The following is a 12,394-nucleotide window of genomic DNA, read 5'->3' as shown; positions in this document are numbered from 1 at the left end:
AGCAGAGTTTGTCCCTTGTTTGCCTCTGTTATCATCGTTAGAAGTGCTCAGTAGTATTTGCTGAATAGAATGGCTACATGGGTAACTGGCAGGGAACACAGAAACACAAAAGTGGTTGTGCTACTGTGGGACTATGGGTGCAGTCTCTTCTGTGTTTGTGTCTGTGCAGATGTTTTAGCAAACAAAAATGTTTTTAAATGGAGCAAAGACAGGGAGTAGGGAAACAGATGTGAGAGGAAAGAAGGGCATTGGTGAGTAGGACGGTTTGGGTATAGTAGCGCATACCTCACGATTGGATTTCCGTGGTACAGGATATAAATGCCAGCCTCCTTATTTGAAAAGATTTGATTGTTCCGGATGATGCCTTTCCCATTGCCAAGGACGACAATGCCAGAGCGAAGGCCGTGGTGGATCTGGTTACACTGTATGTGAACACACAGAAGACAGTTCAGACATGCCAGCCAGAAGTGGAGTGCTCAACCGCTGCCCTACAGCAGGGCCAGGACGAATACAATGGAGAAAATGACGCCGCTGGAAGAGCCCTAGCACGCGACCAGGTGCACGGACCCTGCTGCTGTCCTGCACAGGTGCACACATGGGAACCTATCAGGGAGCATCTGTAGACTGCAGTCTTCACCACCCCGCCCCGTGGGGAGTAGTGATGCTGGCCCTACTGCTGAGGGCTTTGCTCTTCACTGGCAAGGCATGCTGCTGGAAATTTCAGAGCCTCCAAAGAGTCCCCCAGACACACAATCATCTGGCCGTGCCACATCACCCAGGGAGGGGGAGCCTACCTCTCGGGGAAGGGCAGCACCCTGGTACACGAGAATGTTGGCCAAGTGTAGTCCCAAGGGGCCACACCCAGGGAAGAGTGAGAGCCATTTGGCTTCTAGTCCTCAGGGGAGGGCTGTGGAAAGGTACGGCTCTGGGGAGCTTAGCTGTCCTATGGGACGTGATGTCATAGGTGTGGTAGCTACAAGGAACCTTAGAGACATTTGTTCTAATATCTCTGTACAAAAGCAAAGCAGGCCCAAGGTCTTATGTTTGTGACAAAGCCAAATTTGAAACCTAGTTTTTTGTTTCCTAGTTAGTTGCTTTCGCACAGTGACACAATTTTTAAATTATAATAAATTATAATAAATTGTTTCACTCTAATTGTTAATTTACAGTTCCAAATACAATCCCATACTTAAACCAGGAAGTTAGCTATTTCTCCTCCAAAATGATTTTACATAAAGTTCTGGTTTGCCTTAAAGTGTTCCATGCGGCAAACTCTCCCATTCTTTCTTCCCAGATTTTCTCCGACGGATTTGGCCGACTCACCAGGTCAACCACAGCCTAACAGAAGTCCCCCAGAGGGTTGAAAAGCTTTGAGAGAGAGGTGTATACAATGACATTTCCATCCACACCCTTTCACAAAGCCAGGGCTGATATGTAACACCCCCTTCCCACCTCCACCTCCTAACTGGCCCACTCCCTCCATCCCTGGGAAGGTAAACTCATCTCTCTGGCAACAGTGGCAATAATTCCCTAAGCCACAGTCACGCGTCAAACACTAGATGCACAGCAAAAACACAGTGAGAGGAAGAGGCTGAAAGAGGACACCGGCTAAGCATGTCTCTTTAAACACAGTTAGGACTTTCCTTTCACTGCACTTTCAAGGGCAATCTAGATACAATGGGTTGAGAACATCAATCCTGAGTCAGACTGCCCGGATTCCAATCCCAGCTCTGTCACCAGCTGTGTGATTTGGGGCAAGATCCTTAGCCTCTTTGCGTCTCAATGTCCCATCTATAAAATGGGGTAATAATTCTACCCCACAGGGTTGTGTTAGGATTAAACCATAATTAAACACATATATACAAAGTCCTTAGAATAATCTGGCATATAATAAGCACTGCACATAGGGTGGATATTTTTTCCCAGGTCCATAAAGAGTCTGTTACATTTCCCAATTTCCCAGAAACATCTCTCTGGGGGAAGACCAGGGCAGAAAAGGGGCTGGTCTCTCAAGTCACCGGCTTCTTGTGCTGGGATTTTAAGAGGCTTTCACACTGGTGCAAAATTAAACTCACAACACTATGAAACAAATTTTCAGAACTTCATATCCTTGTTCTAGTAAGGAATGAACTAATTTGGTATTTTATTTCCAATCCATGTGTCTTTTCGGGCAGACACTGTTATCTTTAATTCTTACCTAAGTCAAAGCCAACCAGAGCATATCAGGGCCCTATGAAATGTCCCTGTGATTGGTCCTCTTTCTTACTGACGGGGAGACTGAAGGAAAAAGAGCAGGAACCCCTTGCAAACAGAAAGCACTATAAACCCAAGATGGCAACACTGATTTCAATTCCTCAGAAAAGCCTCCTGAGCAGGGCGTGAGGACCGAGAGAAGTACCAGAATGAGCGGGTTGGACTTCTTCCGGATGTCCACGCCAGCCTCCGCGTTGTGGTAAATGTTGTTGCCAGCGATCAAGCCTCCGCCCTCCAAGCGAAGAAAGATGCCCGAGGCTCTGCAGCGGTGAATGTCATTCCTGAGCATGACAATCTAAGCGGGGGACAAAAAGCCATTTGTTTTCCTGTCACAAAGGTTTAAACAAAGTCACCCGGGGACACCCGAGTGTCGTCCTCAGTGTTGGCCTGTGCTGTCCGACCGGTAGGTGAGAGGAGTGCCTCGGTCAGCACGGCCACTCTCCAACGTGTGCTCACAGGGACAGGGGCCAGAGCCACCTCCGGGCCCTCCCTGGCTATGCCTTCTCCACCAATGCTGTACCGTCCTTGAATGAAACCTGAGCGAAGCGTGGCCCTGCGCTCCACATTCACAGCTTTTGAGCAGAACAACTGGCTGATGGGCTGAAAAAGACCCTGAGAGAAGATGGGATTCAGTGGTCTTCACACTTGACATGCACTGGGGTCACCCGAAGATGCCTCCAGAGGTCCAAGGGCACAGCTACTTTGAATTGAATCAAGTTCCAGACCTATCACTTCCTACCCACCTTCACAAAACTTCACCTGCCTGAGAAAGCACGAGAGCTTTCTCTTCTCCCACCTTCCTTCCATTCATGAGACAAAGGCCTATCCCTGCCCATTCTGAGTCTTTCTTGGTATGTTATTCTGGGGTGGAAAACCACCAGAACTCCCAACTAGGGGACAATGAGAAGTTTTGGCATAAGGAAGCCTCCTTTAAACAAGGTAGCACACAGCTTATTAAGGGGATGTATTGCCACTTACATTTTCTTTTTACATTTTATAATTATATTAAAAATCTAGAACAGCCTGGCTGGTGTTTGGCTCAGTGGTTGAGCATCAACCCATGCACCAAGAGTTTGCTGGTTCGATTCCTGGTCAGGGCACATGTCCAGGTTGTGGGCCCTGATCCCTGGGGGGGGGGGGGGGGGGGCGGGGCATTCAGAAATCGATGTTCTCTCTCATCGATGTTTCTCTCTCTCTCTCTCTCTCCCCCTCTCTCTTCCTCTCTCTCTAAAAATCAATAAAGAAAAAATCAATTAAAAAAAGAAAAACTTTCATCAACTGGGGGTGAGCTCTAGTTCCCCTAAATGCTTAACTTAAAAAAAGAAAAAGAAAAAATCTAGAACATATTTATGCTGTTTTAAACAACTGCGTATTGCCCTGGCCGGTTTGGCTCAGCAGTTAGAGCATCGGCCTGCGGTCCTGAGAGACCCGGGTTCGGTTCCCGCTAAGGGCATGTACCTCGGTTGCAGTTTGTCCCCGGTCCTGGTTGGGTCGTGTGGGTGGCAACCACTCGACGTGTCCCTTTCACGTCGATGTTTCCCTCTCTCTCTCTTCCTCTCTCCCCCTCCCACACTCTATCTGAACAAAAAATAGAAAAAAATGGCCCTGGCCGGTTTGGCTCAGCGGTTAGAGCGTCGGCCTGCGGTCCAGAGAGACCCGGGTTCGGTTCCCGCTAAGGGCATGTACTTCGGTTGCAGTTTGTCCCCGGCCCTGGTTGGTCGTGCGGGTGGCAGCCACTCGATGTGTCCCTTCACGTCTATGTTTCTCTCTCTCTCTCCCTCCTATTCTATCTGTACAAAAAATGGAAAAATATCCTCGGGTGAGGATTAAAAAAAAAAAAAATAGAAAAAATGTCCTCGGGTGAGGATAAAAAAAATAAATAAAAAAATAAACAACTGCGTATTAACAATAAAAGTATATGTTAGGATAAAATTGCAGGAGGGGTAAAGTAGAACGGAAGTACAAAATTTGGAGAAGATTTTAGCTTCTGCTTAGGATGGAGAGTGTTGGAAAGAACACTGCTCCCACAGTTGCAGGAAATAGATAATATAAAAAAACATAACCTTTCTTTTCTTTTTTAAATCCTCACCTGAGGATATTTTTCCATTTACCTTCAGATAGAGTGGGAGAGGGGCGGGGAGAGAGAAAAACATTGATATGAAGAGAGACACATCGACTGGTTGCCTCTCACACAACCCTGACTAGGGACGGGGACCGAACCGCAACCGAGGTACGTGCCCTTGACTGAAATTGAACTCAAGACTCTTTGGTTGTTGGGCTGACGCTCTAACTGCTAAGCCAAACTGGCCAAGGCAAAACATGACCTTTCTTGAACCCATCAGAAAGCTGAGGCTGCAGGACAACCAACTAGCCTGAACTCTAAGGAAATCAGGCACTTCCAGGGAGAGATGGGGCACTCGCTCGTCTGAACAGAAGCAGCAGCTGCCACAAGCTGGTAAGAAGAATTCAGTTAAAAGGTTTAATGCATTGTTAAAGGCCAAGTAGAACTAGTGTGAGTACAGAAACTCTGGGCAAGTATTCACCTCTCTGCGGCCCTCACTAGGAGCTCACAGAGAGACTGGAGACAGGACAGAGAGGGGACTGCGGCCCTCAGGGTGGAGGCCTGGGAGAAAGTACAGCAGCCACTGTGGGGAAAGCATTAAGCTCCTGGATCTTTCTCTCCTAACTTTCCCACAAAACAAACCTGTCACTGTCCAGGAAGGGAAGCAGAAAAACACCTTTCACCTTGGGGGGAGGTGGGAGAAAACCGTCTTTGAGGCAAGATCATTAGAGTCACCCTAGTGCTGGGGGTGATGCAGGACCACTGAAAAGGGCCTACTCCTGAGATTCTTGACCCATGGACATAACAGCTACCTAAGACCAGTGATGAACCCAGACGGGAGAGAAACCCCACCACCATGCCAGCAGCTCCGGTGTAGTGCCATGAAGAACTGCGGTCTCCTGCTGCAGGGCCAAGGGCATGGAGGGAGATCCTTTCTGAGGAGCAGGAGAAAAGGGAAGGCTAAGGAGGAGAAAGGCCCACTGGCAAACCAGCACAGGCGATGCTAGAGGAACGTGAGGCCTGCGGTGCTTGAAGGATTATCATAACCGCAACAAAATCTGAACCAGCTCCACGCCTGACTAGAACGACTCAAACCCTGGCCCCCTAATGGTCTTGCAAAAGGAGTATGCCATTTCCACACTTAAATACAATTTACCCCAGTCTCTACTGTCCTATATGAGATACCTGACTTTCAACTAAGAATTGTAAGATACACAAAGAAGAAAAACAAACAAACAAAACAGTCAGTGGTACTTTTCTTCATGGAGCTCCAAGGAACTGAGCTCCTTCAGGCATCCTTCATCCTCCTGGGATGTTCTACAGGGCAGACAGGGTGGCTGCCCTGGGGCCACTGGATCAAGGCCTTGCTCCTAGGCACAGGAACCAGGTCCATGAGCCCTGCACTCCTGCCCACAGCTTCCTGCTTGTATTAATGCCACTTAGCATGTAATTGTACTCATGCGACAGCATGGATTACTCTTTTAGTCAAAACCCCTGAATATCAGTTTTTCAGGTTATTGTCTCGAGACTCACTAGCTGCACAATTGATTCACTGGCTGCACAATTCCTGCCCAAAGTCCCAAGGACCACAGTTCAAGAGGGCTACAACTAAGCTGTATAGTGGTATAAAATGGGAAAAATAGTTTCTGCCCTCTCCAAATCAGATGATGAACATAAGGCAAGTATGATTTTTGAAAACTGCAAAATAGCCCCAACAGAGCCTTCCTGCAGATAGCCACAGAGGCTTCTCATCAACCACAAATCATGCTCCTGGTGACTCAGTGAGGCCACAGGGCTCTCTGAGTAAGTCTTATGATAGCACCTTGCTATTGTGTATACACCGTACTGCATAAGTCAGGTTCCGGAAAATGTTTCCTTCCATCTTGGCTCGGCCATAGGAGCAAACGAAGACACCTCCCTTCCCGTCCCGGAAGAGGCACTTGCGAATGAAGCAGCCCTGCACGGAGCTGGCCAATGCCATGGCCTCCTTGTCCTTCTGCAGCTCCTGCTGCAGTGAGTTCAGCACGAGGCAGCTGGGCAGCTGAATGGATGCTCCTGGCAGAGGTGGACCCAGGAACGAGCCCCCCAGGACAGGGCGTGGGCCCTGCACTTGGTAGGACAGTCTGTATGTGAGCTGGTCCTCATCCTCATCCTCACCACTGGGACTCAGACCTCCATCGCTGCTGTCTGGGGTCTGGGCCACCCTTTCCCCATCGCTGCCCACCTCTGTCTCCTGTGAGCCAGCCTTGGAGCCTGGCTTTGGGGAGCTAGAGACCGGGCTGGTAGGGCTCTGGCTGCCCTCAATAACAATGTCACAGGTCCTTGGGCTCCAGGCCTGGTCCCTGCTCTCCAAGTCCAGGGACATTAAAGAGTCAGAGTCCTCTGCAGGAAGCACACTGGGAGAGGATTTAATGAGCCCTAGTAGATACTTGTAGGCCCAGTTCTTGTCTGCAGAGGGGTGGCCCTCAACTGTCACAGAGTTGTTTTCGCTGCCCACAAATTCACAATTTTCCAGGACACACAGGGGCACATTGTGCAGGAAGACATGGGTGTTTTTGAAGGTGCAAAACTTCACTTGGCAGGTGCCTGGGCCATGGACCTGGATGTGCCCATTTTCAAAGTTGCAGTTGTCAAACTGGACATGACCTGATGTTGTCTGGGGAATAAAAAAGAGAAAGTGATGATAGCAGGGATAAGATCTGTTCAGCTAATCAGTACTCTAGCTGCTCTTGAAGGAGGGTGGAGCAGGGAGAGTCGTTTGCCCTGCTGATCATGTCCCCTTCCCCACAAGGGCATGTGTCAGCTGGTCCCAAGAGGAACTTGGGAGCTGCTCTGCATCAAAGGGAAGATAATTTGGAGTTGCCTGCCCTTCCCTCCTTCCAATCCCAAAGGGATAGGGCCAACAGTGGAAATGGATAATGGCATAATAGTTTACACTGTAGCAAGGTTCTTCCCCAAAACCTCAGATCTCAAGTAAATTCTCCTAATGCTTAGTGAGGATAAAACATTGGGGGAAGAAAATGAGAAAGGCAAAGAAACATAAAGATCAGGGGGAATACTAGGTGAAATGGCATTAGCAAATGTTAACAGAGGGGTGAACTAGAGACAGTCTCTCTAGGGATGATGAGAAATGATTGGGAGGGCTTTGAATTTTTACAAACATAGAAAATAGCTGGAATGTGAGTCCAAATTTACCAAGACCTCTGAGGTGAAGGGGTCCCAGCTCCAAGTCTGGGTTTTAGAAATAATGTGTCAAATTGTGTGGCATTCCTCTAGGTCTCACCTTTTTAAGTACTTTCCCTTCATTTTCACCTACCCTCGGTCCTGCAGGCTTGTGCCCTCCCCAAGCCTGCTGTCCTGCAGCACACCACAGGGCACCAGCTTGGTTCCCAAGCTCAGAGCCAGGCAGAAGCCTGTGGACTGACAGAGGGCAGGGCAGGGCAGGCCAGGAGGGGCTGCGTCCTACCTGGGTTGAGACAGCAGTGGGGAGGCACCGCCACAGGGGCTGGGAAAGAGTCTAGTCTGTGCGGTAACTGATGCCTATCAGACATAGCAGAAGAGAGCAGGTCTGGAAGAGGCAGACCGGTTTGCCATGGCCAGGCAATGCTGAGCAGAGGTCAAGAGCATGGGCTCTGGAGTCTGACTAAATGGGACAGCTCTCAGCTCTGCTTCTTTCAAGTGTGTTACCTCGGACAAATGACTTCACCTCTCTAAGCCTCAATTTCTTTGTCTGCAACATGGGGCTTACTAGTTAACAAAACATAAGGTATAGAGCCAGGCATAAGGGTGGCTGTTACCTCCTAGAGTCAGGTATGCTAATTGCAGACTCCTTTGGGGTGGGACCCCGCAGCACAACCCACCTGAGCCCCTTAGCTCCCAGGGCCTCACTGAGAAGCCCAGCTGCTCTAATTCCTGACAAAGAACTATTTCTGGATTTTGCAGCAATTCCATCAGGTGGATATGAAGCATAAAATGAGGGAGTGTTTCATGATCCCACAGAGTAATCCAGACACATCCATCCCTTGAACAATTCTTATATTCTATAGCAGTGACCTTCCTTGAGAGCTTGTCCCAGAATTTAACTCCCCTTAACCACTCAGCTCTTCCCTATGCCTGACCTAATTTTTTCTTGCTGTAATGTAAGTCTATTTTCGCTTACTTGGTCCTGTCTGTAAACACCAGCTCTCTGGAGTGCAGAGTCACTGCTAAGGTTCTCCTTAGAAGTCACTGAAAACTGCTGTAAAATTACCCTGGCCTAACTCCGTTTTTAGTGAAGACAATCATGGACTGAACATTAATATATGCCAAGCACCAAGACAGATGGTGGGCTGGGCTACAAAGAAGTGTAAGGCTAGGCCCTGTATGGCTAAAATGAACATATAACTCTAAGAATAAATGTATGAAATGTGGTCCGACTGGTGTGGCTCATTGGTTGAGCATCGACCCATGCACCAAGGTATCGCTGGTTTGATTTCAGGTCAGGGCACATACCCAGGTCGTGGGTCCAATCCCCAGTGGGGGGCATGCAGGAGGCACCCAATCGATGTTCTCTCTCATTGATGTTTCTGTCTCTCTCTCCCTTTCCCTCCCTTCCTCTCTAGAATCAATAAAGAAAAAACAATGTACGAAATGTGAAGGTCTGGAGACCAACTCTTCTTCTTGGTCTGCAGACCAGCAAAGGAGGAGCTCATCAGTTCTTCTGAAACATTCTAGGACTAAAAAGCAGGAAATTCAGCACAATATAATTTCAAAAGTGCTTAGAATCAGAAAGCCTGGACTTGAGTTCTAACCTCACTAATTATCCACTTGAGAAAGTGACTTAGCATCTCTGAGCTTCAGTGCCCCTCATCTGCAAACAGGGATACCACATCTACTCAGTCTACCACAGATGAGTGTTTTGGGGACCAAATGAGGCCACAGATGAAAAGTCACCTAGATTATGAACATAGACTCTGAATCCTAGCTCTGTCCCTTAATAAATCTGGGACCTGGGTATGTCACTTTATCTTATTGAGCCTCTGTTTGCTCATCTATAAACCAGATGACACAACCTATCTTAATAATGGCTGTAAAACATATGCCTGTCACACAGTTAGTGCATCATAAATGCTGGTATGATGATCATTACAAACCTGAGAGACAATTTAGTTGTTACTGGTAGTAAAGTGGCAATATAATTTTTATTGACTAGGTACATAATCCAAGTACAGCAATTAGTGTCTAGGTAATATAAAAGCTGCAGATTGCTCTCCCTGGAGCTACCAACACCTTGATACATGTTTTGCTGGGAACACAACTTCTGCTCTGTGTTCCTGGAAGGAATGTGTTGAAATTTATATTTCCTGACCTTCTCTCCAGGTACATTTGGTAAAAAATATGATCTTCCTGAACCCTCCACAGGGTGAGGCTGATGCACTGAAGGTCGCTGGCCTCCCCTCTGGCTCTCTCTTGGGGCATGCTGCCATAATTGTTCTCTGCTTTCTGTCAGCATGCGGCACACTCTAGGAACCTGGGTTTCCTACCTAGTTGCTCCACCTGTGGCTCCAGTTGACCCAGTTTGGAAGGGAAGAAATACAAAACAATTTGGCCTCAAGTCCAAGGCTCATTTCTTAATACAGCTTTGCCAGGAGTAAAGCAGAATGTTAATCTCTACTGATCCTTGTGCCTATTTCTCAACTGGTGCAGAACTCAGAAGAGTGTGTTGGAGCAATAATAATTAAACCCTCAGTTCCAACAACAAAAAAGGGGGCTACAAATCCACTGAGAAGAGGCCAAGGCCTGGGGTCAGGGCTGGGGACATCTATCTGATGTGGGTACTCACCTTGAACATGAAGGGTGAGAACCAGGCCGGCATGAAGACGAGGTTGCACAGACGTGTGGTTGAGCAGTGCTGATCAATGCTGGCTAGTAGGGCCACTTCACCTAACTTCCCATGGCCTACAATCTCCACAGGTACCTTCAGGATGATTTCACCTTGCTCTTCGTACACACCTGGGAACAGTACAATTCGGTCATATAGGCTGGCCATGGCCAAGGCACTGCCCAGGCTGTCAAACTCATGGCCTGGCCCAACACTCAGGATACGGCGTTCCCTTCTCCGGCGAAATAAAGAAAAGCAGACAGAGGACTCCAAGTCCAGGGCATTCTTGGTCCACGTCTTGGAGGCAAGGTAATGCTGCTTGAAGGCCTCCCTCCAGGACTCAGGCTCCACGTCAGGCTGGTTGGGCCAGTTAGGGTGGCGGCACTCGGTGCAGCCCAGACATAGCTGCCGCCAGCGGGTGCTGTCAAGACTGAGGATCAGTTCGTACCAGGCCCTGCACACTAGGCAGCAGCGGCCCAGGTCTGGAAGGTGCAGATAGGCTAAGATCATGCGCCACAGCTCCAGGGGGAGCCCGCCAGCCTCCATGGTCACCTAGGAGACAAACACAGAACAAAAGAGGCTTTTGTTGACCCTGCTTACAATCCCCTTTCTTAAAATACCCCTGCCTTCTCCTGAGCCTAAGGGTGAGCAAGGGAACAAGGCCCAGCCAATCATAGGACTCCATCCTCTCAATCGGAATACTTCTCTGGGATTTTTCTACCTGGAATTAGCAGGGAAGACTCTCTGTATGGGTATGACCCAGAACTGCTGGCAGCCACATTCCCCACCTTGCAGAGAAAAACTTGTGGTACCAGAGCTAAGCAGAAATAAGATACAAATTGAAAAGGTGGGGGAAGAGCCCTCCTGGTGTGGCTCAGTGGACTGAGCATTGTCCCACAGACTGAGAGGTCCTGGTTCGATTCCCGGTCAGGGCACATGCCCAGGTTTTGAGCTAGATCCCCAGTGGAGGGCATGCAGGAGGCAGCCCATTGATGTTTCTCTCTCACATTGATATTTCTCTCTCTCCCTTCCTCTCTTAAAAAAAAAAAAATCAGTAACAACAATAAAAAAGAAAAGGGAGGCGGTGAGCACATGTGCATGTGTCCTGGTGGTACAGATTCCAGATTCCTGCAGATGCCCTGGAATCTTCCGTTCTTCCTTCAGTTCTTTGAGGAACCTCAATGACCTTCTAATAAATGCCCTTCGTGCCTAACCTGGTTTGATCTGGGTTTCTGTAACTGGTAACTAAGAGTGTGGACTAATACTGAGGGAACCTACCTTTGGCTGTTACAGCCCCAGAACTGTGGATCCCTGGACTCCCCAGGAAGGGACCTCTATTTCTTCACACCAGGAGGAATGAGAACTGAGGCAGTGAGCGTCCATTTGTCTGTCTCTCCTCGTAACCAGATCAAATAATTACTACTGTTTTCCCATGTGAGGCAGCCTCAGGAAAGGCTGCTGCTGGGTCAGAGGCTGTGGGTCTTGGTCCTGGCTCTGCCACTGGTAACATATTGAGGGAGCCCTAGTGTCCTAACCATCTACTGGGCTGGCTGCCCAGCCATCTGCCCCCTTGCTTTTTTTCTGGAAAATATCCTCCCTTCCTCCAGCAACTTATACCCCATGGATAGAGGTAGGGCCCCCACAGCTGTGTGTATACAACAATGCTACCCCAGCCCAAGAAGCTGGTCTAAATGAGAGAAGAATGAATCAGGGACAGAAAAAAAGCAGAGAACGAGAAGAAACAAGGGGCATCCCAGTTTCTCTGCAGCACTCTAGGTCAGGTTCCAGGCCAGTTTCAAAGCTCAGCTTTATCCTTACCTTTTGAATTCCATCAGCTATCTCTGTAATGTTATAATAAAGTCTCCTTTTTGCTTAAGCTGGCTTCACTGAATTTCTTTTGTTTATCATCATACTTGCCAGCTATCTAAGCTCCAAGAAGGCTAGACGCACAATGTATGATTATGTCTGGAAGAAATTTTGAGCTTCCTCAAGACAAGTGTGGCTGTAATGCTACAGAGTAGTACTGGAGCTTACGTATGTAAGTTTTTCTCTAATGATCACCCAGTGAAACTTTACAAAGTCCTCAGGGGCACTGGAGAGAAGCTGGTCTCTGGACTGGTAAGCCTCACAAACACAGAGAAAATAGGCTCCTGACAGCTGTCACTCTCCCAGACGAATGCCATTTATTCAAGGTGGTTTCTGTGACAGTGAGGTCTCCT

The 12,394-nt window shown here is 48.4% G+C and overlaps 1 protein-coding gene across 1 annotated transcript in view; it reads right to left on the bottom strand.

Annotated features, from left to right (window-relative positions):
• The window catches only part of FBXO10 (F-box protein 10), a 31,091-nt gene extending 20,368 nt beyond the window's left edge, over nt 1-10,723 (bottom strand). The window contains exons 1-4 of the mRNA XM_036261085.1: nt 10,137-10,723; nt 6,138-6,971; nt 2,399-2,548; nt 286-422 (exon numbers count right to left, since the gene is read on the bottom strand). Of these exons, the coding sequence (XP_036116978.1) occupies nt 286-422; nt 2,399-2,548; nt 6,138-6,971; nt 10,137-10,721 (1,706 nt within the window). The 5' untranslated portion in view covers nt 10,722-10,723. The remainder of the gene's footprint in view (nt 1-285; nt 423-2,398; nt 2,549-6,137; nt 6,972-10,136) is intronic.
• Nucleotides 10,724-12,394: the final 1,671 nt, after the last annotated feature.

This window comes from Molossus molossus, unplaced genomic scaffold (genome assembly GCF_014108415.1).
Source record: "Molossus molossus isolate mMolMol1 unplaced genomic scaffold, mMolMol1.p scaffold_m16_p_14, whole genome shotgun sequence".
Classification (NCBI taxonomy): Eukaryota; Metazoa; Chordata; class Mammalia; order Chiroptera; family Molossidae; genus Molossus; species Molossus molossus.
This window is presented reverse-complemented; position numbering and strand designations above follow the sequence as displayed.